This window comes from Tigriopus californicus, chromosome 7 (genome assembly GCF_007210705.1).
Source record: "Tigriopus californicus strain San Diego chromosome 7, Tcal_SD_v2.1, whole genome shotgun sequence".
NCBI classification, from domain to species: Eukaryota; Metazoa; Arthropoda; class Copepoda; order Harpacticoida; family Harpacticidae; genus Tigriopus; species Tigriopus californicus.
Genome location: NC_081446.1, coordinates 6773950 through 6799612, shown reverse-complemented (window position 1 = coordinate 6799612; position 25663 = coordinate 6773950). Strand labels below are relative to the sequence as shown.

General features: G+C 45.3%; 8 protein-coding genes across 9 annotated transcripts; 5 read left to right on the top strand and 3 right to left on the bottom strand.

Moving 5' to 3' along the window:
* The first annotated feature begins 374 nt into the window (after positions 1 to 374).
* On the top strand, positions 375 to 8380 carry LOC131884227 (uncharacterized). Of its 2 annotated transcripts, none has more exons than XM_059231933.1 (2): positions 375 to 622; positions 7529 to 8380. In XM_059231933.1, exons 1-2 carry the CDS (start codon positions 600 to 602, stop codon positions 8289 to 8291), a joined length of 786 nt encoding a protein of 261 aa, XP_059087916.1. In that variant the 5' UTR covers positions 375 to 599; the 3' UTR covers positions 8292 to 8380. The 2 variants fall into 2 exon arrangements, with proteins under 2 accessions (XP_059087916.1, XP_059087914.1); XM_059231931.1 differs by lacking the exon at positions 375 to 622 and adding an exon at positions 7197 to 7404.
* On the bottom strand, positions 717 to 5256 carry LOC131884223 (integral membrane protein GPR180-like). The gene is made up of 6 exons (XM_059231927.1): positions 3984 to 5256; positions 3752 to 3920; positions 3453 to 3686; positions 3243 to 3380; positions 2819 to 3169; positions 717 to 1047 (listed from the first exon to the last, which is right to left on the bottom strand). Exons 1-6 carry the CDS (start codon positions 4478 to 4480, stop codon positions 835 to 837), a joined length of 1602 nt encoding a protein of 533 aa, XP_059087910.1. The 5' UTR covers positions 4481 to 5256; the 3' UTR covers positions 717 to 834.
* LOC131884226 (uncharacterized) lies at positions 8288 to 9575 on the bottom strand. Its single transcript, XM_059231930.1, has 3 exons — positions 9152 to 9575; positions 8752 to 9070; positions 8288 to 8697 (listed from the first exon to the last, which is right to left on the bottom strand). Exons 1-3 carry the CDS (start codon positions 9473 to 9475, stop codon positions 8345 to 8347), a joined length of 996 nt encoding a protein of 331 aa, XP_059087913.1. The 5' UTR covers positions 9476 to 9575; the 3' UTR covers positions 8288 to 8344.
* Positions 9576 to 10504: 929 nt separating this feature from the next.
* Positions 10505 to 14577, top strand: LOC131884219 (erythroid differentiation-related factor 1-like). The gene has a single exon (XM_059231920.1). It carries the CDS (start codon positions 10789 to 10791, stop codon positions 14518 to 14520), a length of 3732 nt encoding a protein of 1243 aa, XP_059087903.1. The 5' UTR covers positions 10505 to 10788; the 3' UTR covers positions 14521 to 14577.
* LOC131884222 (sorting nexin-2-like) lies at positions 14572 to 17130 on the top strand. The gene is made up of 3 exons (XM_059231926.1): positions 14572 to 15333; positions 15402 to 15608; positions 15667 to 17130. The coding sequence occupies exons 1-3, from the start codon at positions 15067 to 15069 to the stop codon at positions 16840 to 16842; spliced, it is 1650 nt and encodes a 549-aa protein (XP_059087909.1). The 5' UTR covers positions 14572 to 15066; the 3' UTR covers positions 16843 to 17130.
* A 145-nt stretch (positions 17131 to 17275) lies between these two features.
* Positions 17276 to 20972, top strand: LOC131884220 (DNA-directed RNA polymerase, mitochondrial-like). The gene has a single exon (XM_059231921.1). The coding sequence runs from the start codon at positions 17409 to 17411 to the stop codon at positions 20937 to 20939; it is 3531 nt and encodes a 1176-aa protein (XP_059087904.1). The 5' UTR covers positions 17276 to 17408; the 3' UTR covers positions 20940 to 20972.
* A 729-nt stretch (positions 20973 to 21701) lies between these two features.
* Positions 21702 to 23272, top strand: LOC131884224 (26S proteasome non-ATPase regulatory subunit 13-like). Its single transcript, XM_059231928.1, has 3 exons — positions 21702 to 22029; positions 22122 to 22320; positions 22466 to 23272. Exons 1-3 carry the CDS (start codon positions 21821 to 21823, stop codon positions 23201 to 23203), a joined length of 1146 nt encoding a protein of 381 aa, XP_059087911.1. The 5' UTR covers positions 21702 to 21820; the 3' UTR covers positions 23204 to 23272.
* A 6-nt stretch (positions 23273 to 23278) lies between these two features.
* LOC131884225 (dr1-associated corepressor-like) lies at positions 23279 to 25205 on the bottom strand. The gene is made up of 4 exons (XM_059231929.1): positions 24750 to 25205; positions 24473 to 24639; positions 24200 to 24403; positions 23279 to 24129 (listed from the first exon to the last, which is right to left on the bottom strand). Exons 1-4 carry the CDS (start codon positions 24819 to 24821, stop codon positions 23454 to 23456), a joined length of 1119 nt encoding a protein of 372 aa, XP_059087912.1. The 5' UTR covers positions 24822 to 25205; the 3' UTR covers positions 23279 to 23453.
* Between the last annotated feature and the right edge of the window lie 458 nt (positions 25206 to 25663).

The following is a 25663-nucleotide window of genomic DNA, read 5'->3' as shown; positions in this document are numbered from 1 at the left end:
AGGTTTTCTCTCATTAGATATGTTCACCGCATAATGTAATTGAACGGTTAAGGCTGTTTTACGTCCAACTCTTTCTGCTTTTTTGCATTTGTGTTGCTAGGGTGGGAGGGGTAAACCTCGCCTGGCCAACGAAGCTAGCCATCACATGTTCCCGTTTATTTCCGATAAACAATGTCATCTCCGGTATCAGAGAGGTTCTCCGTCTATGGGTGAGGTATAGAGTCTAAAAGTTTCCTTGAGAAAGGTCGGGGAAGAGAATCGAACCAGAAATCTCTCTCATGCTAGGAAACTGGGGTGTTAACGTTTTTGCGCTCTCCCTGCTCATTTCTTTTGGCAGTTTGAGGAAACACTGAATGTTGCATTGAAAACAAAAATTTATACACACCGCTTTTGACGGGTAAATTAGAGTGGCTAAAAACTTTGGATACAAAGTCTTCGATTACCTAGTGTTGTGAAGCCAGACCATTAGAGTTACAAGTTTAAACTGTGCCAAATATCTAGGATTCATCAACTTGGGCGGAAGCTCAGTTCCGGAACGGAGTTGTCACTATGGACTATACTTAACACGGTGTTAGTATAGCATATGGACGTTAGACAGTATGAAAATCCACTCACCACTTCAGTAAGTCAATCTCTGGACTCTCAAGATTTAACCACAACAAAAATAAGGATGCCCTAGCGCAGGTTGAACATCTGTTGTTCAGAAATGTGTCTGATTGGAATTGTAATAGAATATATTTTGTTTGTTTCACAATGTCTGTTTCAAGTTGGAAAAATATGTTCATATACAATACTTGTTACAATTAAGGAGAGTTTCATGTCCTCTTCAGGTCATTAATCCAAACTCACGAGTTCACCAAAAGGTGACATGGATGATTGTGGGGAATCATCATCATGAGATTGTCTTGTTATCACAGGAGTGTTATCATGGAAAGGCACCGAGAACCTGTGGGACCCTCTCAACTCGGCCTTTTGCTTTGTTCCAAGCTTGTCATGCAAAATATTGGGAGCTTCATTGAATTCTTCTAACTCATCAACAGAGTCGTCCTGAAACGAAGAATGTATTCTTGACAAATTTAATCTTAAAAATCAGTGCGATGATTCTTGCATCCGATTTCCAACTTCTCTCGGGCCCTAAATAATAGGGTGAAAATTGTCGAGTGAAGTCGCCCTACAAATCAAATGCGAAAATATCTGCCTAGGACAAAAACTTGGGGGATTTGACTGACCTTTACTACATATCTTTCTTACACAGATCTACAAATTTGACCTGTTTCTCGATGCACCCTTCCAGCAAACCACCCACTTGCTCAAAGTAGTCATGAACCCATGTACACTTGATTAGTGGCAGATCCCCTCCCAATCGTTCTTGACCGTCTTGCCAGCTATGGTTGTGCTCGCCAAAACTCTTTTAGCCTTGAGGAACAAGATGAAGTAAGACGGCGTCAGATTTGGTGATAACTAGTAGACTCCGACAAAATTTGTTGATTTCACTTTGAGCAGAAATTGTAGATGTTTGACCGTTCGGATGTGGGAGAGAGCTGATTGGGAAGAAAACCGGTTAGTGCAACCATCTCAAATTTTGGTTCGACAAGCGAACACCACTTTTTAGCCGGAGTCTAAATAATGGCTTGTGGTCGCTCAGCTAGATGGACCTCGCCGCAATGACTTTCTTTTGGGTGTTGTTTTGGTTGTGGGAGCTGCAATTGTCCATGAGCAAAACAACTCCTTCTTGACTATGATTGACCTTTTGACCCCCTCAATTTTGTCAAAAATGTGGTGCCAGCAATACACAAGGACACAATGATGGTAGCTAAGATCCCTGTTGTCGAACCAGATGATGAGCATCCGTTTCTTGCGCTCTCTTGTCCCTTCAATTCAACAAGGTTTCAACAAATATGACCAAAAAGGACCGATTTATAGGGGGTCAAAATCAATGAAAAACCAGTTTGTCATCTGCAGTGACATTTGCATTTGATTTGGCGGGCGCTTTGTAAAAGGCTATGCTTCTAGGTTTGTAAGCAATCAGGCACCAAGAATGACTTTATTAACGACTCTGACTCCAATCACTTTCCTCTTCATAAGATCAGTGTTCATTACACATAACTAGTGAGAGTAAAAACTTTGCAATAGGAATATATCAATTATCTTTGATCGAAAAAGTCATGAACATTTCAGACATATTTAATCCCGAAGCGCAAATGTGGCCTGTTTTCAGTGAAGTTTATTGCCGAAGTCTGACGACAATTGGCCTAACTTTTGAAACAGTTGAGATACTATAAACTAAAATGCAAGTCACAAAACTTTACAAAAACCTCAACAAAAGGAGAAAAAGTAAGACAAATAAGTTAAAGCAACAAAAATTAAGCCCAAAAAGGTCTAAGTTTATTGAAAATCAATGCTAGATAAACAACTTAACTCCTTTCAAGGACAAATGAAATGAAACTGTTATTCAATCCCTTCACTATTTGGGCACTATTAAGCCCCAAAGATTCTAGTGACCTCCCAAAAAGTTACGTTGAATTCAAATGTTCTCGCCCTCTCTAGTGATTCCTATTGCCTTTACATTTAGATTTTGTTGAACAGAATTATCCAATTCATGGAAAAGAAGGGATGAATAGGTCGAACGGAAAAGTTTGGCAAAAATAATAGCTGGGCGCATGAAGCTCCCGTGCAGAAGTTGGCCGCCGTTTGATACAAGGTATTTTCACTTTTGTCTTATAGAAATGCTTTCAGAATCATGTCAGACAGAAGAAACAGTTTTACATCTGTTAAGTTTGATTCTTTCTGCCGAATCTCTTCGTGTGTCCCTTCTCACCTGCGCTGCCAGTAGGAAATACTGCTCCTTCCTGCTGGGCCATAATAGATGAATGAGCACGATGTAAGCAAATGTATCTGCAGAATAGGTAATGCCCAAGATGAACTTGGTTCTCCATAAGGCAGAAATTTGCATGGCAACAATGGCCATAAGGGGCAAATAGATGAACCAGACCAGAGTTGCTGCTCCAAAATGTAGGAAGAAATTCAGTCGTTCCACGTTGTGCTCGTGGAGCATGGTGTCCCTGAGCGAAACAAGAAAAGTAACCATCACCACGATTCTCAGGATAAGAATGATAATCCCAGGAGCTGTTTGATACTGTTCAATATCCTCAACCACATCAACTTCAACCTAAAAGTGAAGGAGTACCATGGCTTTTCATAAATTGAATGCATTTCTTGACAAGCTTTCAGTGGCACAGTACCTTTTTCCATATGAAAAGGAGGCAATGCACAATGGAGTAAGTGAGCCAAATGGTGAAGATCAGCATCTTGCACTTAAGCTCTTGTCTCGTGACGGCCCAGCCCATGGCCAAAAGAAGGAGCAACATCATAAACAAAGACTTCAGGGAAAATAAGAAGGTCAGTGATAGGCAATACTAAACTGTTGTACTGAATTTGGTTCGAAATCCCACCTGAGAGAATATTTGTCCGATCTCTCCAATGGTTGCTAACCATGGGATTCCGCGACCATTCGATGAGAAAATGCTGTGATGAACATTTGTGGCCAACAATGCCACGAACTCTGTGGTGAGACCAAAGCTAAGTAACCGGGTGATTGGATGCCGTTGTCGGGTGTTGGCATAGGTTTGGAGTGGAACCAGAATGGTATAGATGAGCAGAAGAACCAAGTAGAAGCTATACACATCCTGTTTTGGAGAAACCCCAACACATTAGCAATTTGAACGGAGCTAGTCGTGTGTGTGCGTCTTACTTGTTCATCATAGGAATATTGGTATCGAAATACGTTTTGATGGCGACTACCGTCTGAGTTTCCATTGACAAGCCATAAATCATAATCGACTTCAATGCGCTGTGACACAGGCTTCCATGAACACGTGGATTTATCTCTATAACAAGCCACCAAACTAACATACCAAAATCTGCATAGAGAAATATATTGGAGATAAGATGTGCATTAAAGGGCTGAATTATCGAGAGCTTACCTGGATTGCACGGAGTCCTGAATATGATAAGTCAATTGGGAAGCTTCGACTAGATTACCAGGATTATCTTCGTCTGGACAAATTCCTTCCTTTGGACAGGGTATACGTCGCAAAAAGTCTTGTGTACCTTCGTCTTGGCAGTCTGCATCGTAGGCAATGGTCGAGATCTTGTCGAACATTTTGGAGCAAGCTTTGTCTTTGCTGAAGAGACTACGATTACCATAATACTCTAGGAAATATCCTCGATCTAACACCGCAAGAGTCATATGCACATTTGACGGCTCTGAGGAGCCTTTTATTGTCACATTTCCAAACAAGAAACCTTGAGTACCATTCTTGTCACTAAGTTCGGTCTTTTGGAAGCCAAACTTGGCCAGGAAGAGGAAGAAATCGTTCGAATCGAATGACCCCGTCACTCGAAGGCCCTGACCCGGGGGAATCAATAACACATGAATCACGATTGTCCATATTCCCCATTTCAGGCCTCGACAGAACATGTTGTTGATCACCGTCGAAGGATTGGAATCATTTCAAGATCCAACAAAGCTAGTCGTTCAATGGTTTCTAGCCCCTGGTACTTGACCGCCACTATCTTAGATTTTTTCTAAGATCTGACACAAGTCACAAAACCCATCAAAATCACAGAACTGCACATTGAAGACATTCTTGAACATTTTGATACGCAATGGGCCACTCTTTATTGGAACAACATATTTTCGATTATGTGCTGTGAAATGGCTTTTCGAGGTTTTTTTCCCTCAGCCTCTGGAAATGTTTGCAGCTGCATCCAGATGTGCTTATGAAGGTATCTGTACAACCGACGTGACGGACGGCCTTACTGGGTCTTTGCCTGTGACTGGGAGCCTCTTTTGCACGCCGTTCGACCTCGTATCAGAGCCACTAGTCATGTGCACGCCCACTCAACGCAAGGAGGCCTCCAACTCTGCTGAACGGGAGCTGCTCCGGAGAAAAAGAGGTGGTCGGTCGGACGGTCGGACGGACGGACGGACGGACGGAGGGGAAAGGGAAGAAATGAGAGCGAGGACGGGAGAGGACGCGAAGGAACGACATGAATGCCACTACTCTTGATGTAGACTTTCTCAGACTGTTGAGTAGGTGGAATATGGATGTGGCGACGACCTTATGACGGAGGCCTCTGATAAGGGACAATTGAAGTTGCAACATCTTGTATCCCTTACCTTGAAAATGAAGGCTATTTTGTATCAATCGATAAGGAACGCGCGTGACATTTCGTTTCTACTAGGTCTTCTTGTCCCCTATCAGATCATGAATTAATAAAAAAACAGTCTACTTTGGCAGAGCTTTGTCAAGTAGTAATGGAGTTAGTCAGAGATATTGAGCAGTCCAGGATCTGCAAGTTTCGTTTATTAACTTCTTTTTTCTAGGACTCCAACATTGTACAATTTTCTTCCCTTAACCCTCCAACTCCTGTGTACTGAACCGGAAAGGGAGTTTTTTTTAGCTTAAATAACCTTCGCTAGGGCTCCCATCTTAATCAAATATTAGCAGGGTATATAATAGGTGTTGATCCTGTGGCAGGATATAAGTTTTTGACTGAGGTTCCTGATCAACCCTATATTCAAGGGCTAGCCAGATCTGACAGCTCTAAATCGTAGGTGTATCAGATTTAGATATCTTATCAATTGAAAGCTAAATAAATCAATGGTTTTAACTCTTTCATTTTGAACTGTTGGGGGTTCTATTCCCAGTAGCGGTAAAAAAGTTCCCTCCCCCTAAAATGCTATTGAATGGAGAGTTTCAATAAAGAATCTACATGTAGTTCAGAGTACCTACGTCGATGACCTCGTTCGACTTGATTATGCACGGATGATCTCATCATCAGATTGCAGATTTTTGGCTATTAAATGGAACATTTTAAGCGCCAATATAGTAAATGAGCGCATTCAAATGGAAAATTCGTTCAGATCATTTGTGCCAATGCCGCTTAGTGGTGGGACACATTTGTTCCCATTTCCTCCATTATTTTAGGAGGTTTTTTCCCTTTTTCTCTCAATATATGTTCTGGTTTACATATTGTGCTTTTAAGTAACACTTACAATAAGCAATAGTTTACTATCAATAAGCAAACTGAATGGTTAATGGAAATACTAAAGACGTCGAAGCTCATGAAAGTAAAAATACCACCTAAAAATTTGACTGATCCATCATAAGTAGACTAAGCAACAGTTTTGAGTTGACGGAAAACATTTCACTTCATAGCATTTTACCTTCATATCCAATCAACAGAATTGCATCATGGCGAAAATGACTTTGACTAACTGGTTAAATTTCACGTGTATTGTGATGCAATGTGTGCTTAGTTGGGAGTTGGTTGAAATGCAGAATTTTTTAACTCATCCTAATGAAACTTCCTAACATCAATGCAATCTTGAAAAAAAAGAACGTAGTTTTGCAGAAAATGAAATATGTAAAGGGGCTTACTTTTTTACCACATGTTTCTCTGACGAACAAAACATAATGGGTTAAGCTTTTCCTGACATGCAATGAACAAGAAGAAAAAATCCACATGTTTCCATGAGCATCTATTAAGTTTTGATGAATTCAATTTATAAATTCAAGAAATGAATAGGCCTCCTACACTGCACGAAATATTGTTTACGTTCTGCACTACAGAGGACGCTTTGTATGCCGATTCCTATTTCCTGAATCATAATCCGTTTTTGTTGTATTTGGCTAATTATATCAATATCTTATATATAATTAGTGACCCGCGTCACACAATGTTCGGAAAAGAAATCGCTCTCATGGCACGTCACTCACGAGTGGCTTATTTGGCAATCTACCGTGCCTCTTCCCGTTTTGTGTGGACTCTCTGACGTTGCGAATAAGGGCTCTTTATATATTTCCATGAAGTAAGCTACAAAGCTCAGACACACACGTTCTGTTAGTCTGAATGAAAGTCTTTTTGTGAAGGGTAAGGAAAATGCGAATTGACCCCATTCTATAGAAGCATTAAAGATTTCAAGCATTTTTCTTTATAAGGTGAAGCCAAGCAGACCCGACAGAAAATGTTTGCTAAAATAAAACTTGAAGAAAAACTCCTTAGTGCAACACAATCAAGGAATGTAAGCAACTCGCCCAACCTTGCCCAATTTTTCTTGAAGTGGCAAGGATCGGAAGTGAAGCCGACTTTACTACTTACGGCTTAGGGCTACTTATTTGACATCAGAGGGCGCTCCTCCAAACATAATAAAACACCAACAAACCTCTCGGTCTTGGAAGTCGAAATTTCTAGCCATCATTCAGTTAGGCTTTGAATTTTGCTAACTTTCTGGCTCAAGGCAGAAATCTCCCTGGCCATGGCATTTGTGACTCTTGCCAAGACCAAGGTTGATACCTTCCGGTATCTGTTGGGTGGCGTGCGTTATAAACGTAGTCCGTAAGGAATATCTTATGTTCATCAAATTCAATTTATGCCATGCGGCAAAATCTATGCTCCCTCTACGTAGTTTGATTGATGTACAACTCGTGTTTTAATCCTCTCGTCCCGTGGTTTGTTCCAGAATGAGTAACTATGTGCCCAAAACGTTCCGCTACGTCCACGAAGAAGAAGTCCCACCTCATATTTGGGAGCGTGTTTATTCCTCTGGGAAGACGCCTGGAGACGAGGCCACATCAGCTTGGAAGCCCACTAGTTTGCATAGCACCTCCCTAAGAAAGCGTCAAAGGACGATCCGGAAGATTACGAGAAACTTGGTGCCCGAGAAGTTCAAATCTTACGATTCATCCACGGAAAAATTGATGAGCTTCGAGCGACAATTGGGCTCATTGGCTCAAAGGGGATTCTTAAGAGCTTTCAAGCCTTATCAACCTCCAGAAGATGTGGAAGAACGCTTCATGAGCGTCTGTGCGGACGTAGTGCCGGGATTCGAACCAGGGCAATCTCAGGATATCTCGCACATTGCGTTAGATTTGCCTCTGAAGGCCAAAGTGCTCTCCGCACTTGAGCGCGAGTTCCAGCACAAGGTGCCAAACTCAATGATCCACACCATGACTACTTTGGACCACGTGTTTCTCTTCTATAACAGTCGTGTCGACACCCGGACACCGTACGAAAAATTGCACGAGAGCAAAGAGGAAGGTCAACTGCCGCCGAATTTGAACATTCAGTTGAACCCGGTTCGATTTAATCCCGATGGAGATCATTGGAGCAACATAACCGCCTTCCCTGGCAGCAACACAATTATCGTTCATCCCGAGAACAGGAAAAAGTACAAGGACGTTATTTGGAAGCGAGATGCTTGGGAAAAGAACGCTTGGGATTAAGGCAAATAATGATGAGGATAGATTCGCTATGCAATGGTTGTCGTTTCTCAGATTTATGATATACAGTGACGTTGTCTCTTCCGAAAGAAGCTATCGATGAGATCGACAGTTCGACTGACTTCCATGGATGCGATCCCTCGATTTTTGGAAGCAATCGTTTTGAATAGAATAGGCTTTAGCTCTTGACCTCGGTGATCGTTTTCTAGGCGTTGCTTCTCTTTGTAATAGAATCTCAGCAGTTTCCTGTAGTTAAATCCGGCAGCCTCCAAGCTTTTGATGTGATGAAGTGCTTTCCTTTGAGCCTCCTCCTCCTCCTGGCACAATTTCGAGGATATCAGTTTTCGTGCCATGTACGTCAGCATAAGTTGAAAGCCTCCTTTCGTCTGCTCCTTCAGATTTTCAGAACCTGAAAGAGGATCATATCACTCCTGGTCTTGGTTACCGTTAGTTCAAGCCTCACCGTCTCTACGAGCATTTGCGGGGAAGGTTTCAACAATTTCAACTTCTTCCTGGACTTGGCTCCCACTCTCGACCACCTCCGAAGATGGATCGGATGGAACGCTACTCATCAAATCGTTGTCGCTCCTCAGGTTGGGCTTAATATGTCTTAAAAACTCCACTCGCCATCTCAGAGGACGATTTCTGAACTCCTCGCTCATATCCAACCAATTCCACTGGTTCAGACCATTCTTCAAAAACTTGGTCGATTCATTGTTTTCGAAGAACTCGTTGAGAATAGCGACTGATTGGTGAAGTAACTTCATGAGGTCAGCGTCTTTCTGAAATGTAACCGAAGGAAAGACAAGCGTGAGAAGTGTGGCACTATTGGAATGGAATGAGTAATAATCAAGAAAACTCACACTGGCAGGAATGTTCAAATGATCTTGCAAAACCTTCAATAAGGTTTGGTAAGTCTCCGAGACTTTTGTCTCCAAATACAAAGTCTCCACCCATTCTAGCGTTTTCATGGTGGAGGCCCAAATGTGCATGAGATTGGCGCCATCTTTGACCACAGCCTGATCCTTTTCAGGCGAGTTCACGTCGTCCGAATGAGAGTGCTCAAGATCCGGATTGATCGCAGGCAGGAGGCTGGAGATCCGATATTGAACCAGCGGGGCCCAAGATCGCTTGATGCACTCCCGCCAAGACCTGGGACGGAAATTCCACACCTCAATTTGACACATTTGGGATAGAACTGGGCCGGTTAGGATCCGTTCAATTCAGTACACATCGTCTGAAATATGTCATGACAAAGATCCCAATCAGCCGGATTGACCCAGGGTGACTTGACATGGTTCAGATTGAAACGCCATTTGATCCGAATTGTGGTTCATTTTGCTCCATTTTGCTCCATTTTGGTCCAAATCGCATACCTTCACCTATCCGCTTTACTGAAGAGCATATCATAGTTGGGGGAAAATGTTGGCTTTTTTTGAAACATCACTATCAGAGAGCTTTGTTGTCTAAATGGAAATTGAAGATATTTTTCATAACAGTTTTTCCTATTCAAGGGATGGCTTTTCCGTCAATGCGGAATCAATCCGTTGATTCCATCGTATTTATCCAGGATTTTCAACCTCATACATCTAAGGCTGAAACGCATTAGGATCCCATTATATTTGTCACTCCCCACTTTCTATTCCAAACTGTCGCTTCCTGGTAATGTTATGCCCGAGTATGAAAGTAGTTTTCGTAACGCTGTATTCTTCAGTTCTCACATTATTCAGAACTGATTGCAAACGATTAATTTCACAGAAAACTGAGATCCTGTCTATTAGCTTCACAGTCACCCTGTTCCAAGTTCTCTATTTTTTCCTTCTGCCTTAAAAACCACATATACGGAGTGAGAAGAAGCAAGGAGAACGGAGCTCTAGAATCTGCTAGAATTGACTGGACTTACTAGGTGCCAACCAGGGTCTCCATATCTTGGGCTTTTGCATGAATTTTGCGATCTTTGATCCGAGGTTTCTAGCAGAAAACACTGCTCTTTTTCCTAAAATTAATGCGCTTTTTGAATTTTTCTTTCTCGAAAAATAAAGTTCAATTGAAATTCAAATGAAGCATTAAAAGACTGATTCAAGAGTTCCATTTCCAACTTTTCACTTTGATGGGAAATGAAGCTCTAAAAGGTGCAGCGTTGCCGAAAAGCACTAAATCTACAAAACGGCGCTTCATCAATGTTTTGTCACTTTCACGCTCTACTCATTTGAAGACACTCATCTCAGCTTCTGGAAAATAGACTACACAACCGGCGTCCATCTCCCCACACCACTCTTTATATCCAAGTTTATCCAAGAGATCACGGACGACGACGTCAAGAATTCCACAACAGTATCATGGAATCAATCTGATGGGACGACGGCACATCAAGCAAGATCAAGGAAATTGGAGTTGCCCGGCTCGTTCGTAAAAGTTCTATCTTGTCTGACTTTTTGTGAATCAGTTCGTGCGTTGGAAGTCGAGACAACAAAAAAAAGGGTTGTCCAAACTATATGCGATGGCTGAAGGCGGAGAGGGGAGAGCGGCTTCCCCGCCCCCTCTTTTAGTGGGCCACCCCCAAAGCACGTCGTGTTCGAGCATCGAGAAGAGCCCCCCCTTTACGGACCCCCCTCCGTCATTGCTCTTGTTAAGAGATGGCCGAAATCGAGGACCCCCGAGTGGACACGCGGACCTGGAGAGTCCCTTGGAGGACGGTCATGGTGATGGGCCAAGGCGGAGAAGGCCGGACCCAGATGGAGGAATCGCCTCGCCCAATGTGGCCATGCCTGGGGATATTCATCCATTCTCGCGGCTCCAGATCTCCACCAACTTGAACCCTCCGCCCAGAAATTGGTTGCATTCCTATCCTTCCGGGGTGGACCATCTCCAGGGCTTTGGGGCCACACCGCATTATACAGGATTTTCGTCCTTGCGGATGGCACATCATTTTGTCGATTTTTTACGGGAAGTTGATGTGGTAGCGGATGCCGAAAACATTAAGAAATTGCTCAAAATTCCGTACAGTAACGCTCCCGTCAGCTTGGTTCTCCATCGGGTGGGCAACTCCATTCTCATCGATGAGTTTGACATCCACGGGTTTCTCTTAAGAACTTCGGAATCCGAATGGAAATGGCTCAAGAAGTTCTTCTACGACACGGTGCTTACTTCGGTGGGCGAGAAAAGTCGAGCACTAGTGCGGCGAAATATTCGGAGCAAAGCCTTACAAGAGCAAAATCTAGTGTCAAAGTTCCTGTACCGGAGTCTGCAAGATGGCGATACCCGACAGAGCAACCTTAAAGCCATCACATTTGATCCGAGTATATTGAATGTGAGCCAGACTGAATCCGAGGACCGTAGTGCCGGACCTCTCGGCCCAACTACACCTTGCCAGAATGCCCTCCGCCTCCTCCCTGAGCCAACCATTGACGGACTATTGCCCGATCCTCGGTCGTCTGGACACGACTTTGCTCGGAATCTGGTGTGGAACTTTGAAGACATTCGAATGCTAATTGGCTCCGATTTGCCCATATTTGGCGATGCCGATCACCCATCAGTGAGTTTGAGACTACACAACAGTAAGAAGCCCATCAATATCCTCACCGGACTCGATTATTGGCTGGACAATCTCATGTGTCATATCCCAGAGGTTCTCATGTGCTTCCATTTGGATGGGATCGTTCAACGATATGAGTTGGTCAAAACCGAAGATCTGCCAAATCTTGAAGGTTGCTCATTCTCACCCAAAGCGGTTCGTGACGTGGCCAAAAACATTCTCTCATTTATTCAATCGAATGCCGCTCGCGAGGGTCATACCTATTGGTTGTTCAAAGGCAAGAACGATGATTTCGTGAAATTGTACGACCTCACATCGATCTGTGAAGAAGCCGAAAATCAAAGCACAACTACCGAAGATGTTAAATTGAAAAATCCATTCCGATCAGCCGTGGCGGCCCTTCTTTATCGAGTGGCTCGTAATATGGTCACTCGCGGTAATGGACATAAAGAAGGGAGCACTATTCGCCAATTGCTGGAGAGTTGCCTCAAGCTTTTGGATAAAGAAAAGCATCCCGAGTTAGTCACTTCGGCCCATTTCATGCTTTCGGAAATCTATCTCCCAGATGATACTGATCCGTTTCGCCCCAAATTTGACGAGACCGAAGACAAACCTAAGAGGAACAAACCAAGTAGCGCGAAAAAGAATAACGTGAGCGTGATAGACATCAAATCATTAACGTCGCCGAATTGTGCAGTTGGTGAGGATGAATACTACGAGCCTCCTCCGCTGCCCTCCGAGACAAAGGAACGGTGTAGATCGGCATTGAATCATGTCGTTGAGGGAATGGGATTTCTCGATGAGTTAGTCCAACGACAAAATGAAATGAACGGAATGAAGCAAAGGGAACAAGAAATGAAGGAGAGAGATAACCCGAGGATGTGCCGACCGAATGAAGCGATTCCAATGTCTTTTGATGATCCCAAGACTCGGCGACAGAGAGCCCAAAGCGAGAGTTCCATTCATACCATGACGCATTCGTCTCCGAAAGTAGATCCCTCAATGTTGTGGCACATCCACCTGAAATCTGTGTTGCTTAAAAAAGCCTTCTTGGTGTACATCACCATCTCTGAGCTACATTTTCGCACCGAAAACTATGGCAGCTCCCTGAGATGCTTTAAACGAGCTTTGAATTGCTATAAAGTGGTGACCTTGACAAACCGCCAAGTTGGCGCATCGACTGATTCGGAGAAAAGTTTCCTGTTGTCTTTTGCATTCGGATTAGCGGCCGATTGCTATATGGCCATGGTTAGGAATTGGAATCGGATCGTCAACTACCAAGAGGAATATAATCAAAGTGAAGACTTCGACACAAGTATCGCGAATGAAATTGAAAACCACGTGGAAGAACCCCTTCGAGACTGGAAGATCAAATTGCCCCAAGATATGGAAGATGCCATTCAGAAAGCCATTAGTTGTTTAGAGCACGGGATTAGCATTACCGATCAAAAAAATACCCATGCCTCCAAAGAAGTTGAAGAAGATTTGGAGAGTATGATCAGTCGTTTGGCCAATGCTCAGAATGAAATGGGTGTGTTTTACATGCATCAAGCTAATAACTTAGCCGGAGCGAAACAAGAAGATAGCGATAATAATGATGCTGCTGGCGATCCCGTTGTCTTTATCATCGAAAGAAGCCTCGCTTGTTTGACGAAAGGTCTTCAAAACTTTGAAAAAATCCAAGATTCACTGAACTGTGCCCTCCTCCATTGCAACATTGGTCGAGCTTTTAAGGTCAAGGCTTACTTATTGGAACGCAATGGTGGAAACAGTGGTGATACGAACATACTGCCTCTTTATGATCAGGCTTTGAAGCATTACGAGCAATCCATTGGCCTTGTTGGGCACCGACGTAAAAATCCTGACTTTTGGGACAGTATCACGTGGGAATACTCGGGGACCCTTTACCACATTGGCAGTCAGCTACAAACTGGCTCCCCTAGAGACACGATGAGTCGAGATGAGGCGGAAAAAAGAGTATTGGAGTGCTACAAGAAAGCCCTGAAATCGTGCGATCTAACCACTGATGGACCCAGACAGCCTCTTTACCAGTATAGAGCCTTAAAAATTCATGTCGGATTGGCCCAGCTTTACTCAACCTCGAGCGCTGCCCTTTCTAAAGACCTGAGACACAATCCAAGATTTTTTCAGCTCATGGAATTGGCTGACGGTCATTATGATTGCGCTTCTCAACTAGCCATTTCTTTGGGCAAACACCTTTCGCATTTTCGTATTCAGTCTGAACGACTATGTTTATATTTTGTAGCTTTTGAGCGTCTCAAGAAGCCTCGGGACATTCACACGTTCGTCGAAAAAGGGCTGGATCTTCTAGTTGGGTGTTTGCCCACCGTTTTAGCCATAGAAAGTGCCACTCAAAATGAGAACGAAGATGTAGAAGACGGGGTTGAAGATTCTGAAGTGAACTTTTTGCATTCGTTTCTCATCAAAAAGATACAAGAGTTCTTTTTGTTTGTTAATCAATTCATCGGTTCTAAGAAAAGGAAGAAAGAGAGCTTTCCCGCCATGGCGGCTGCCAAAGATCTGTATTCGAGGACTCTTCGTTTGCCCATGCAACCAAATAATGAAGATCCAACCGGAATAAGTGGTGAAAAGAATATGGTTTCTTTTTCGAGTCTAGTAGACTTTTTAAATCGCGTCTCTAAAGAGAGAGAAGTCTTCAAACATGGCCTTTTGTGATATCAAATGCATGTGTCAGAAACAGCAACAAACAAATATAATGCATCCAAAACGAAAGCAGCCTTCTGCAGAGCGGTTGTTTTATCAATGCAAGTTGTTGCATGCCAAGGGCCCCAAAAGGAACATTTTCAGAGAAAGGAAGGAGAGGGCGCAAATTCGACCTTCGCCTCCTTAACGTAGAAGAGCACTTGTTCCAAGGCCTGACGTCAAGACATTTCTGAGGTGGGCCCTAATGCCACTAGAAGGTAGGGGAACTGCCCCATGACGAGCTAACCTTGCTCGCCTGATTAAGTTACTTGCAGGTGAAAGAAAGGACAACTTGGACCACATGGTCTATCATATTCATATACCTTGCCTCCGCACTCACAAGTCCATGTAAGCGCAACGCCAGGAAAGACTTTGTAGTTCTCTGACCGGAGCCGATTTTAATAATTCAGAACGTTATCTCGGCAATCAATCGATGGTTGGGCTTGGAGGGCTTCTGTGATTGCTCATTGCGAGTGAAAATGCGAAAATTAGCCATTTTGTCTCCAAAAACGATTTAAAATGGAAGGCGATTCGATTTCGGCCTCGGATATTCTGAATACCCCGACCAATATGGCCTCGGCACCCCCGAACCACAACGATGACCATGCTAACCATTCCCTGCCTGGAAGTGTCGCAGAGAGCCCTGATGAAACTCCTCAAAGCAATCCCCGATTACCCCCAATTGCTAAAAACTCGATTCGACCTCTCCAATCTGTTCCAACCGGAAGTGAAGAAGAAGCCAAGGGTATTGGATGGAGATTGCCCCTTGAGACCGTCGAAACTGAAGTAAGTACCGAATTGAAGCATGGCTCAAACTGATGGAAGAAAGACGTATTTCTAATTTATTTCTCAAGACTGATGGTAAGATCAACGATCTCTTGGACATGTTGGAATGCCCAATTTGCTTGGATACGGCTGATAAACCCCCAATTTACCAATGCCCTGAAGGGCACTTATTGTGTGAGGATTGCAATAGCCGCTTGAGCGACTGTCCTCAGTGCGGTCATGCTTTACTCAATTCTCGAAACCGCACGGCTGAGGAGCTGGCACATCGGCTACAGGTAACCAAAAATACTATTCTACTTTTCAAGTGGGATTCTAATTGCTTTCTTTTTTAAGCAATTGAAAGGAAACCGGCGCGAAATGCTGATTCCAAGCCAACACGTCCATATCTCCGTGTCCGAGCCAAGAAAGATTCGAAAGGGCCTTTTTTCTCACGTGGCTTACCAACTGACTACAAGGATTGGCCATCAAGATCCACCCACTACATCGACCTTTAAGGTCGACCGCCGATACTCTGATATTTTGAAGTTGTATCAAAAATTACAGTTAGAGTACCAGCCCAATGGCATTATTATTCCTCCTCCACCCGAAAAAAAGCGATTGGCGACGATTGCAATCAAAATGAGTACCGATGCGGATTTGAATGCGTCGGTGGCATCTGAGGTAATCTCCAAAAGATGCGTCGCGTTGGACCGATACATGAAGAGAATGTGCAAACATCCAGTCATTCGCAAAGACCCTAATTTCCGGTCTTTCATTCAGGAGCATGAAGTTTCAAAGGCTGTGCTCAAGAGCAAGTCGATAAGCGAGAAGTTCTCGTCATGGGCAGGCAAAATTTTAAGGATAAAATCGCCATTTTCAGTCTCTGAACAAGATCCGTGGTTCCAAACGAAAGTGGCGCAACTGAACACCATGTCCCAACAGATGAAACAATTGGAAAAAAATCTGTCGGGCATGTCGGACCAGAAACGAAAACTTGGTCGAACAGTGAATGATTTTCAGGCCGGTTTAAGCAACATGTCCGTGGGGCGAACCTCTCGGGATGGCAATCTCAACCAAGTCATTAAGGAGGTCATTCAATGCCATAAGACTATGGCCCAAATGCAGGAGGAACAATCAAAAGCGGATGAAATCATCGAGCAGCTGGCCGTGGACTATCAACATCTTGTCAAATCGGCGAAAACAACGCTTCAGCACCGAAGTCGATATCAGAAAGACATGCAAAAGGTTCAAAAGGGCAAGAACCCACTGGAAGAAATCGAAAAGATTCAAGTGAGCTTTGACAAAATCAGTCAGACAATCCGCCGTGAGTTGGAGCACTTCGACTTTGTGTTACGGGACGAATTTGAGGAGGTTTTTCGAGCTTACAACACACGTTATTGGGCTTCACTGGCTTCCGGTCAAGACACCCGAAGCCGATTGAACACTCCCTCCGTTCCGACGCATGATCAAAGAGGTGGAGTGATGGCAAATGCGCCCAACGTGGATGACATTGAACAAACCGAGACGTAAAGTCCACACATTCATACGTCGCTGACTCGTCGCTGACTCATCAATGATGACATTGGAACGAAAATGGATCATGTTGAGGATGGCTTGAATTGCTATTTTTGTACGTCTGGATGATTTCTTCTAACTTTGACAACTGCTCAATCGGTTGCTTCAATGTAACAGAGTGACGCGGATCTGCATTCGCTCCAAATAGACAGCTTATTTATCCGACTTTAAAATGTTGGCAATACTGGTGTGAACCATACAAATCTAAGCTTGAAATATATATTCTATCACATTTTGTCACCATCATCTCTTGGATGAGTGGAATTTTATTGGTCGTTTAGTACTGCCATTGACTTCATTTCCTTGATCTGACTTTTTCTTTCGAGAAACTTTCCATGCAGTCACCTTGACTCGGTAAGTTTTGTTGTTGATGTTGATGCTCTTATGTTGTTATGCGCTACTAAGTCCTGGCTTGCAATGCTTGCTTGGTCAACATTGTAGAACATGCTGGATGAACGAACCCTCAAGGACTATCATTGCGTGAGGCTATTTCGTGACAGCGAGCGGATTTGAGCGAAACGATGTGGCGCTGGGTTTCGCCCAATTGGGCCAGTCTACGGGGTCCTTTGGGTGTGATCTGGCAACAAAGGAGTGTGACGAGTTTAGGCGTATCTAAGGCCTGTTCGTCTCCAGCCTGCCCGCTGGTAGGGGGCATGTCGTCTTCCAAGAGCTCCAGAGGAGGGTCCCAGACTACCGTAGACTTGGAACAGACCGTGCGGCGCGAACTGACGTTACTCAAAGCAGCTCAACAGAGACCCACTATTAAACGCACCCAGACCCTTGGGCGCCAAGTTGATGCCTTGACTGAGGCCAGTCCCAATTCGCTGGAGTCCCATCTACTCAAAGAAGGCTTGTCTTTGGCTACCATGAGCCAATTCTTGGTGCTCAAAGACACATGGTCCCAATTGGTCCAGTCCCATCTGACGGTGGTTCATTCGAGTCAAGATTTAGACCGCGTCCTCATCATGATCCAGCGGTATCGGACCAAGTGGAAGGCCATGGTTCAAGCCTCGAACAAGACCGTGCTCTTTGATCAACCTCTTTATATCCGATTACTCAAGCTCACCGCTCTTAATGGGAGTTGGAAGCACGTTCATGTCATTCACGACTATCTGAAGCAAGATTGGGGAGGATTGAACCCATCGAGCGGTGCTGCCATCGCAGAATGTGTGGCTCGAATCTCGCCAACCAAGAAATATCTCAATTACGTCTTGTCCTTGCAAGCCGAATTGGCCGAATTGGATGCCCAGTCAGTTTTCCAAGCTTCAAATTATGCCACGAAAGTGGGCCAGGGCCTTCAAATTGCGAATCCAAGATTTCAACCTCAGCCTCGGCCGACTTACCAACCTCGACGTTATGAGTCGTCCATTTTGTCCGCTTTGAATGAACGTGACGATTCCGCATTGCAATCCCAAATGTCCGATATCGAGTACGCCTCTCAGATCCAGAAGTTATCTCGCCGCCAATTTAAAATGGAATTGTCAGGCCACCAAATCATCCCTTCAGTGTTGGCTGTTCCCGTCGATCGGAAAGTGAACAAATTAGTCAAGGATCTCTTAAACCAGTGGTCCAGTTCGTTAGAGCAAACTATCGAGTCAAGCTACGCCAATCCGTCCCAGACCCCGCCATCCAACCCCATGTCTGCTCCGTTCTTGAGCAATATTTCCGCCCCAGACCTCTCTCAAATCATTCTTGATGTGGTCGTGTATCTTTGCAAAACATCTGAGCACTTTAGTCCTCCTACCAAACATCTAGAGGATATGCTGGGCACGGCCGTTATGATTCGATCAAGGATGAATGAACTGCAGAAAGTCCATCCTGAATCTTTAGTCAGTCAGATTGAAATGCTTTCGAAAGTGTACGCCCGATACATGACGTGGTTCATCCGTCCTCAAGATCAATTGTGTCATCGAGAGGCTTTTGAAGCTATCATCCATGAATGGAATGCTGATGACCTGACCTTGGGCTCCTTTAAATGGGCACCCCAAGTTCGATTGGCGGTGGGCCAGGAGCTATTGAATGCGATTGTGCACAAGCTGACGATTAATTTGGATGCTGGTTCCAACTTGTGTTTGAACAATCGATCATTCAAGATTATCGGGACCAATGTGAAATCACGCACTCAACTAGGTGAAACCAAGACGTTCCAAGCGTTTTACAAAGTTCTCCGAACTCGAGGCAAAGGCCGTGAGCTCGAGGAAGTAAAGCCTCATCCTGTGCTTACATCACTTTTCGCTATTGGAAAGCTTTCCGACTTGTCATTTCCCGTCACCGAACTACCAATGGTGGTGCCACCCCGACCTTGGGTGTCTGATTCGTCCGGAGGGTATTTGCTTCACGAAGTAGAAATGACGCGAAGACCAGTTGAAGAAGCAGTTGAGACCCCTCGATCGCCCAATACATTGCTGCCCACTCTGGATGCTCTCAATCAGTTGGGGTCCACCCCTTGGATCATTAACAAACCCATCCTAGAGTGTATTGTCGAGGTATTTCGTCACCCAAAGAAGTATAACGCATATTTGAAGCGTGTTGGCATTCCTCGCCATCCCGAGAATATCGAGCCCCCCTCAGAAGCAATGTCCAAGGCCAGATTCCGTGATATGACTCGCGATCAATACACGGCTTTTCAACAAGGTCAGGCCCAACGACAGGCGTACATTCAGTTGAAAGCCGAGAGTTACTCCTTATGGTGTGATACGTTATATCGGTTATCCATTGCCCAACATTTCCAAGATCGAGTGCTATATTTCCCTCACAACATTGATTTTCGTGGTCGTGTTTATCCCATCCCTCCGTATCTTAACCACATGGGCTGCGACCTGTCTCGATCTCTTCTCGTTTTTGCCGAAGGCAAACCGTTAGGTCCCAAGGGCTTGGATTGGCTGAAACTGCACACGGTAAATCTCTCCGGATTTAAAAAGAAGAGCTCAATCAGAGAGCGTATGCAATACGCCGAGGATAATTTGTCACTGTTTCTTGATTCTGCCTCTGATCCTTTTGGCGGCAAGAAGTGGTGGCTGGAGTCAGAAGAGCCTTGGCAAACTCTGGGCGCTTGTATAGAGCTTCGAAATGCTCTATCAAGCTCGGATCCGACCAACTATATCTCCCATCTACCCATTCATCAAGATGGTTCGTGCAATGGGTTGCAGCATTATGCCGCCATGGGACGCGACTCCTTGGGTGCCAAGTTTGTCAATTTAATCCCTTCCGAATGCCCGCAAGATGTGTATGGAGAAATTGCATCCATTTTGGAGCGCAAACGGAGTGAAGATGCTCAAGCTGGTAATCCGATCGCCATCCTCTTGAATGGAGCTATCCAAAGAAAAGTGATAAAGCAGACCGTCATGACCACCGTGTACGGCGTGACCAAGTATGGGGCCAAGCTCCAGATTGCCAAGCAGTTGAAAGATATTGAGAACCCGATAATTCCAAGCGACAAATTGGGCGAGGCCTCGGTCTATTTGGCCCATCGGACATTCGACTCACTCAACGAGATGTTCGAATCGTCGCAAAAGATCCAGAACTGGTTCATCAGTTGCGCTGATATGATCTCGACGGACTTTTTCCGCTTCGTGGAATGGGAAACGCCCTTGGGATTGGCGTGTGTGCAATCATACCAGAAGCCGTTACACTCAAAGAATCTCCCTCTAGGACTTCGATCTTTGGCCCGCAAACCCAACACGTCCAAGCAAAGGAATGGCTTTCCGCCCAATTTCGTGCATTCCCTCGACTCGAGCCATATGATGCTTACTGCCTTGCACATGTGGCGTCGGGGATGCACCTATGCCAGTGTTCATGATTGTTTTTGGACTCATCCCGCCACTGTAGAGATTATGAATGAGGTGTGTCGGCAACAATTCATCAATTTGCACTCTTATCCGATCCTCGAAGAGCTCTCGGAAGCCTTCCTTCAGAACTACATCAAAGAAGACACAAAACAGAAGCTTGATCCGGTTCAATTGGCCAAGGCTGAGCAGACTTTCAGGGCGGTGCCCAAGAAGGGCGATCTAGACCTAGCCGTGGTGAAACATTCAACGTTTTTCTTCAGTTAAAGTGCTTAGAAATATAAATGCACACAAGGGGTACCATCGCTTCTTATTTATAAAAGATTAGTAAGAAAGAATTCGATTTGAATGAAATCTCATGTACACTTACGCACATCATCTAATCGTGGAGGCATTTCTTGTTAAATGGCTTAACTTCGGCCAAGATCGGTCAAGGTTAACAATTCGTATTTGTTACGCAGCAACAAAGTAACTTAAGATTTTACCGTTTCATGAACGGGTCAAGGTGAAGCTAATCTTGAGATTCTGACAAAGACGAGTCGGCTCACTTCCTGGCTGAGGGATGAGTGCTTCATTCACGCATTCAAGTAATAGTCAGCGCCTCAGATTGGATTTTATATCACGGTATTTTCTGCCTAGACAAGATATTTGGCCCGCTTCAACCCCGTCAAATCGGGTAGAGTGGGTCTCCTCCTCGTCGTCACAATTCAAAAACACGGGATGGGTGGGTCACACTACCACTTCGTATCATACAGCGTATCAGCTTTGCCAGGTGGTCTTCGAGGAGGCCAAAATGTCCAACAGCGACAAGTCGGGGGCAATGTCATCGTCATTGATGTAATTTTCAAGGGTTCGATTCTACGTTTTCTGGCTCTAATTCCAATTTCTTTATTTCTCATGTGAGCTATGGACATATAATTTTCCACTGTTTGCAAAATGCCAGTCCTGCAGGACAGGCGTGGCGGAAAATGGCCACCAACTCAACTCCCACAGTATCGGTGAGGTGGCAACGCTGCAGACTTCTGCTAGTTTCACAACAAAGCTTCCGTGGCTAAGAGAAGAGACGAGTCATTCTGAGCTCTGCCAACCCACCAACCGGGTCCTTGTTCCCCATTTCTTTTTGGTTCCGATCGTCCATCCCTTCCATCATGCGCGACGTAGAAGGCTATTTCAACAGCCAGGCTGCGGCTTGTGCCGATGAAACGGTGAGCGACTTGTGGCGCCAACTCCAGGATTTCCATGCCCGCCGATTGTGGCACCAGCTCACGGGTGTGCTTCAGGAATTGGTCAAGCACCTGAAAGGTGTTCACGCCCTCCTGCCCCTGTACACTCAGGCTATTGCCGAATTCGAAAACAAGTACGGATAAGATTTGATGCATACATACATACATACATTGTTTGAGTTTTGACACTCATGTCATTTGCTTGTCTTGCTTGGGCCTCTCTCAGGTTGAACCCGTTGACTTTGGTGGAGATTTGCCGTCCGATTGCGGCCAGTTTGAGCGAGTCGGGCGAGGTGACCGAAGCCGACGAGTTTTTGGACAAGTTGGGTGTCAAAGTCAGACACAATACGGAATCCTTCGCACTTACCAAGATTTTGCAAGGCCAGATCTACGTTGAGCGACAAAAAAACATGGACAAGACCAAGGTGAGTCAGACTTTTAGGATGTCTCAAATTTGGGGCACATTTCAGGTTTGTTGCCCGACAACGCGACCTAATTTTTTTAGCCCACCAAGTTTGATTGATTTGATTAGAAAGAGGCCGGGTTTTAAATGGTACTTCTTGCTTGCAGATGGTGCTCAATGAGGTCGAACAACTTTTGGACGAAATAGTAGGGATTGGGATCGTGCAGAAGGAGTTCTACTTACTTCAAAGCGAATATTTTAAGATTTTGGGCAATCACGCCGAATATTACAAAGCTTCGTTGCGCTATTTGGGCGTATCTCATCTGAATGAGCGTTCGGATGAAGAAAACATCTCCTTGGCCTCTCATCTGGCCCTGGCTGCCATTCTGGGTAAGAATGTGTTCAACTTCGGCGAGTTGCTGGCCCATCCCATCTTGAAGTATTTGGCCCAAGCTCCGGAACAGTGGTTAATCGAGCTATTGCAGGCCTTCAACGCCGGTCACGTGGCCAAGTTCACGGCCCTCAAGCAACATTGGGGCAAGCAGCCTGATTTATTAGCCAATGAGCCTATTCTGTACGAGAAGATTTCGTTGCTGTCCTTGATGGAGATGACCTTCACCCGATCAGCTACCCATCGACAAATAACGTTTCAAGAAATTGCCGATCAAACCAATTTATCGCACGATAAGATCGAACTTTTGGTCATGAAAGCTTTGTCCCGAGGTCTGATCAAGGGCCAGATCGACCAAGTGGGCGAAACCATTCATATCCATTGGGTTCAGCCACGTGTGTTGGACTGCTCACAATTGCAAACCTTACAAGGGAAGATTGACAAATGGTTAGAGGCCATTGCCTCTGTGGAGGGTTTGATCGAAACGAACGCTAAAGAGATCCTAACCTATTAACGAGTTCCATGGTGTATGTTCGTCAATTGAGAACATTTTTCTTATCAATAAAATCCACCTCAAATGTCATCGATATGTGATTGTAAACGAAAGAAGTGTAAATTGTATTAAGGGGACAGACATAGTCAGTCATTCAATACTGTGTAACTGATTGAGTAGATCCACAAGGATTTTGAAACAGATTGACCGCTTGGTGGATTAACCGGACATGCCGGATCCCAGGTTACGTTTGCTGGCCCATCATCGAGACTCAAGAATCATAATCATCGTCTTCATCCTCGTTACAGCCGAGCCCACGAGAGAGGACCAAATTCAAAGGGGGCCCCGTCATGCCAAAGGACGAGGGTGGATTGGTTTGGGTATGGGAACTGAGAAGATGATTACTGCCTGGTGAGGTAGAACCCAGGCTACTGCTCAGATCCATGGCACCATGGCTGCTGGTCTTGACCGACTTTGAGGTCGCGCCTCGCTTCGGGGATGGAGGGATATGAGGTATCAAGTTGGCGGAGCTTCTGTTGGTTGGGCCCGCGTCGTCTTCAGCCTGGGCCTCGGCCTGGGCCTCGCCCAGTAAACTGACGGGAGGAAACGAGAGAGTAAAAGGAACGGGGGTCATGGTATGCCCATTGGTTGGTCCACTTGACCCATTGATGCCTGGGGCACAGCTCAAACTTCTGACAAAACTGTGAGACCCTCCTAGGGGGGTTTTGATCGATCCATCTGAGTTGGGACCTAGTTGGGGTGATCCCGGTAAAGATCGAGGACGGTGGGCGACGGTGGAATGGCCACTGTTCTCCTCATCGGATATGAGGGCATCAGCCTCGTCTTCAGAAGACCGCTCTGTCTCATCCAGGTCAACAAATTTGTTCTGTGAAGCCCGACGGGCCGTAGCCACTGCTTCGGATGAGCCTCGTCGGGTTTGACGGGTTCTAAAGAATTATTAAAGTCGGGCGTATCTTTTTCCATCCCTCAGCATTAGGCGAATGAACCTTTATCTACCTGGACTTAACGGTGCTGATTTGTCGGGGTAATCGTGGGGCTCGAGGTGTACCATTAGTCGTTCGTCCCGTGGTGGAGGAGGCGGAGAGAGCGCATGGCTGGGGCGTGAGACTCTCCTCGCCATTATCGGGTGCCAGGTCGGGCACATCCAAGACCAAGTCTTTGAGAAAGTCAAAGCGAGGTTCCGAGTGAATGCAGAGCTTCCTGTAAGACAAACATGAATGGCATTGATACCGTTGGATATTGGCTAAAAACAGGCCTGTGGGCTCTTACAAGTGTCCAGGGGTCATGGTGCGGGCACCTCGCTCCGTCATGGTGGCATCCATCCGCTTGAGAAGCGTTTCCACAAACAGCTCCAAGGCTCGCGAAATGATAACGGGTACGGCCGCAGCCACTTTCCCCACTTCTTCGTCACTTTGCATGATCTTTTTGATGCGAGCCTATAAACATACCAACAAGCGCATCCGATGTGAATAATTGGGAACAAATACACCAAAAGAAGGACAGAAAGGGCCTTTAGTGGGCCAAGGCTGGGCTCAATCGTGCTTACGGGTGGAAAACGGGCATTATATTTCTTCTTTTTACGCGCGAGCGACATTGCAGAGTACGATGACGAAGACATGACGCCTAGGAGGGCAAACTCAACCACGGATCCGATTGGTCAGCTCAAGGGTGAACTCAGTAGCTCCAAGAGCTACTTGATCCCAGATGTCGAGTTACACTTGTTGGCCCGCATCCCACACTCCTGTCCCTTAGGCATGGCCCTGGGTTCTTCCCGCAACAACACACTCGAAGGATCAAAGGGAGCGGCCACCTGGTCGGCAAAAACTCGCCCACCGCCGATCCGGATGGAGAACGATGGGTCACTTGATCTAAACACAGCAAGGACCGTGGGGTGAAGGCTACGACGAGTGCTTTAGCACTAAGTCGTAGGGGTCGTAGGTAGTAGCTTTCTGTTGTTGTCGCATGGAATGCCGATTTCGAACTGCGATCCACGAAGCCAGGGGTCCAACTTTTATAGGCTACCCTTTAAATATGGCTAGATCAGGGGTCAACTTTTCGAGCATTGGGCGCAATACATATGTAATTTGGGAATGGAGATAAATGGATGCGATGTATGCGTTCTATCAAGGTTGAAGGAGGCTGAGAAAGTAGCCCAGACTCCGCTTTCTGATGATTATTGGTTCGAGGATTAACGTTGCTCTCATTCAAATTGGTCACACTGTTTGGTGGTTCCGCTGCTAACAGGGTCTGTTCCTCGGGCGAGGTTGATCAAAGACTTGCGTAGGCAAGTTGATGGGATGTTGAAAAGCGCGTTAATGTAATGGTCCATGGCGGGGTCTAGCAATCCAGTCATATCGTAGTAGGCATGGTCTAATTGCCATTGCTGCTTCATGGGTATCGATTTGAAATGAAACTCATCTAGCCGGCCCATTGGTCCTTAACTTCCGGTCAATTGACTAG

What these genes read in the sequence shown, in the direction of transcription:
- LOC131884223 (XM_059231927.1), bottom strand. Translation starts at nt 4,480, where the DNA reads ATGTTCTGTCGAGGCCTGAAATGGGGAATATGGACAATCGTGATTCAT. An exon ending in CAGGACTCCGTGCAATCCAG is followed by an intron (nt 3,921 to 3,983) that starts GTAAGCTCTCGA and finishes TTCTCTATGCAG; the next exon opens with ATTTTGGTATGTTAGTTTGG. An exon ending in TCCTTTTCATATGGAAAAAG is followed by an intron (nt 3,170 to 3,242) that starts GTACTGTGCCAC and finishes CTTCACTTTTAG; the next exon opens with GTTGAAGTTGATGTGGTTGA.
- LOC131884227 (XM_059231931.1), top strand. Translation starts at nt 7,325, where the DNA reads ATGGCATTTGTGACTCTTGCCAAGACCAAGGTTGATACCTTCCGGTAT. An exon ending in GTGCGTTATAAACGTAGTCC is followed by an intron (nt 7,405 to 7,528) that starts GTAAGGAATATC and finishes GGTTTGTTCCAG; the next exon opens with AATGAGTAACTATGTGCCCA.
- LOC131884226 (XM_059231930.1), bottom strand. Translation starts at nt 9,475, where the DNA reads ATGTGTCAAATTGAGGTGTGGAATTTCCGTCCCAGGTCTTGGCGGGAG. An exon ending in ATTTGAACATTCCTGCCAGT is followed by an intron (nt 9,071 to 9,151) that starts GTGAGTTTTCTT and finishes GTTACATTTCAG; the next exon opens with AAAGACGCTGACCTCATGAA. An exon ending in CGCAAATGCTCGTAGAGACG is followed by an intron (nt 8,698 to 8,751) that starts GTGAGGCTTGAA and finishes ATCCTCTTTCAG; the next exon opens with GTTCTGAAAATCTGAAGGAG.
- LOC131884219 (XM_059231920.1), top strand. Translation starts at nt 10,789, where the DNA reads ATGGCTGAAGGCGGAGAGGGGAGAGCGGCTTCCCCGCCCCCTCTTTTA.
- LOC131884222 (XM_059231926.1), top strand. Translation starts at nt 15,067, where the DNA reads ATGGAAGGCGATTCGATTTCGGCCTCGGATATTCTGAATACCCCGACC. An exon ending in TTGAGACCGTCGAAACTGAA is followed by an intron (nt 15,334 to 15,401) that starts GTAAGTACCGAA and finishes TTATTTCTCAAG; the next exon opens with ACTGATGGTAAGATCAACGA. An exon ending in AGCTGGCACATCGGCTACAG is followed by an intron (nt 15,609 to 15,666) that starts GTAACCAAAAAT and finishes TTCTTTTTTAAG; the next exon opens with CAATTGAAAGGAAACCGGCG.
- LOC131884220 (XM_059231921.1), top strand. Translation starts at nt 17,409, where the DNA reads ATGTGGCGCTGGGTTTCGCCCAATTGGGCCAGTCTACGGGGTCCTTTG.
- LOC131884224 (XM_059231928.1), top strand. Translation starts at nt 21,821, where the DNA reads ATGCGCGACGTAGAAGGCTATTTCAACAGCCAGGCTGCGGCTTGTGCC. An exon ending in ATTGCCGAATTCGAAAACAA is followed by an intron (nt 22,030 to 22,121) that starts GTACGGATAAGA and finishes GGCCTCTCTCAG; the next exon opens with GTTGAACCCGTTGACTTTGG. An exon ending in AAAACATGGACAAGACCAAG is followed by an intron (nt 22,321 to 22,465) that starts GTGAGTCAGACT and finishes TCTTGCTTGCAG; the next exon opens with ATGGTGCTCAATGAGGTCGA.
- LOC131884225 (XM_059231929.1), bottom strand. Translation starts at nt 24,821, where the DNA reads ATGTCTTCGTCATCGTACTCTGCAATGTCGCTCGCGCGTAAAAAGAAG. An exon ending in ATAATGCCCGTTTTCCACCC is followed by an intron (nt 24,640 to 24,749) that starts GTAAGCACGATT and finishes GTATGTTTATAG; the next exon opens with GCTCGCATCAAAAAGATCAT. An exon ending in ATCAGCACCGTTAAGTCCAG is followed by an intron (nt 24,130 to 24,199) that starts GTAGATAAAGGT and finishes ATAATTCTTTAG; the next exon opens with AACCCGTCAAACCCGACGAG.